The sequence below is a fragment of the Cystoisospora suis genome (assembly GCF_002600585.1).
Source record: "Cystoisospora suis strain Wien I chromosome Unknown contig_2270, whole genome shotgun sequence".
NCBI lineage: Eukaryota > Apicomplexa > Conoidasida > Eucoccidiorida > Sarcocystidae > Cystoisospora > Cystoisospora suis.
Window position 1 is genome coordinate 7,432 of NW_027155069.1, and position 224 is coordinate 7,655.

At 41.1% G+C, this 224-nt stretch overlaps 1 protein-coding gene across 1 annotated transcript; it reads right to left on the minus strand.

Moving 5' to 3' along the window:
• Positions 1-12: 12 nt before the first annotated feature.
• On the minus strand, positions 13-203 carry CSUI_004782 (uncharacterized protein; the record flags this gene model as incomplete). Its single annotated transcript, XM_068064966.1, has 1 exon — positions 13-203. A coding segment is annotated over one exon (96 nt), but the record flags the coding sequence as incomplete, so codon positions are not given.
• Between the last annotated feature and the right edge of the window lie 21 nt (positions 204-224).

The window sequence follows — 224 nt, forward strand, 5'->3', positions numbered from 1 at the left end:
AGAAAGAAAGACGTTTCTTTCGAATGCCTCGACCTATTTACAAGAAAGAAGAAATCTCTTTCATGCATAGTCCAACGAGAAAGAAATAGCGAGAGAGTTCGCCGATCTCAAGGAATGAATGAAGAGGCAAGAAAGAAGGTGGTCTTCTTCTTCTTCATCGTTGCATCATCGTACTTCTCGTAGTAGTAGTAGTAGCCTCCTCCTCTTTTCTTTTCATCTCTCCT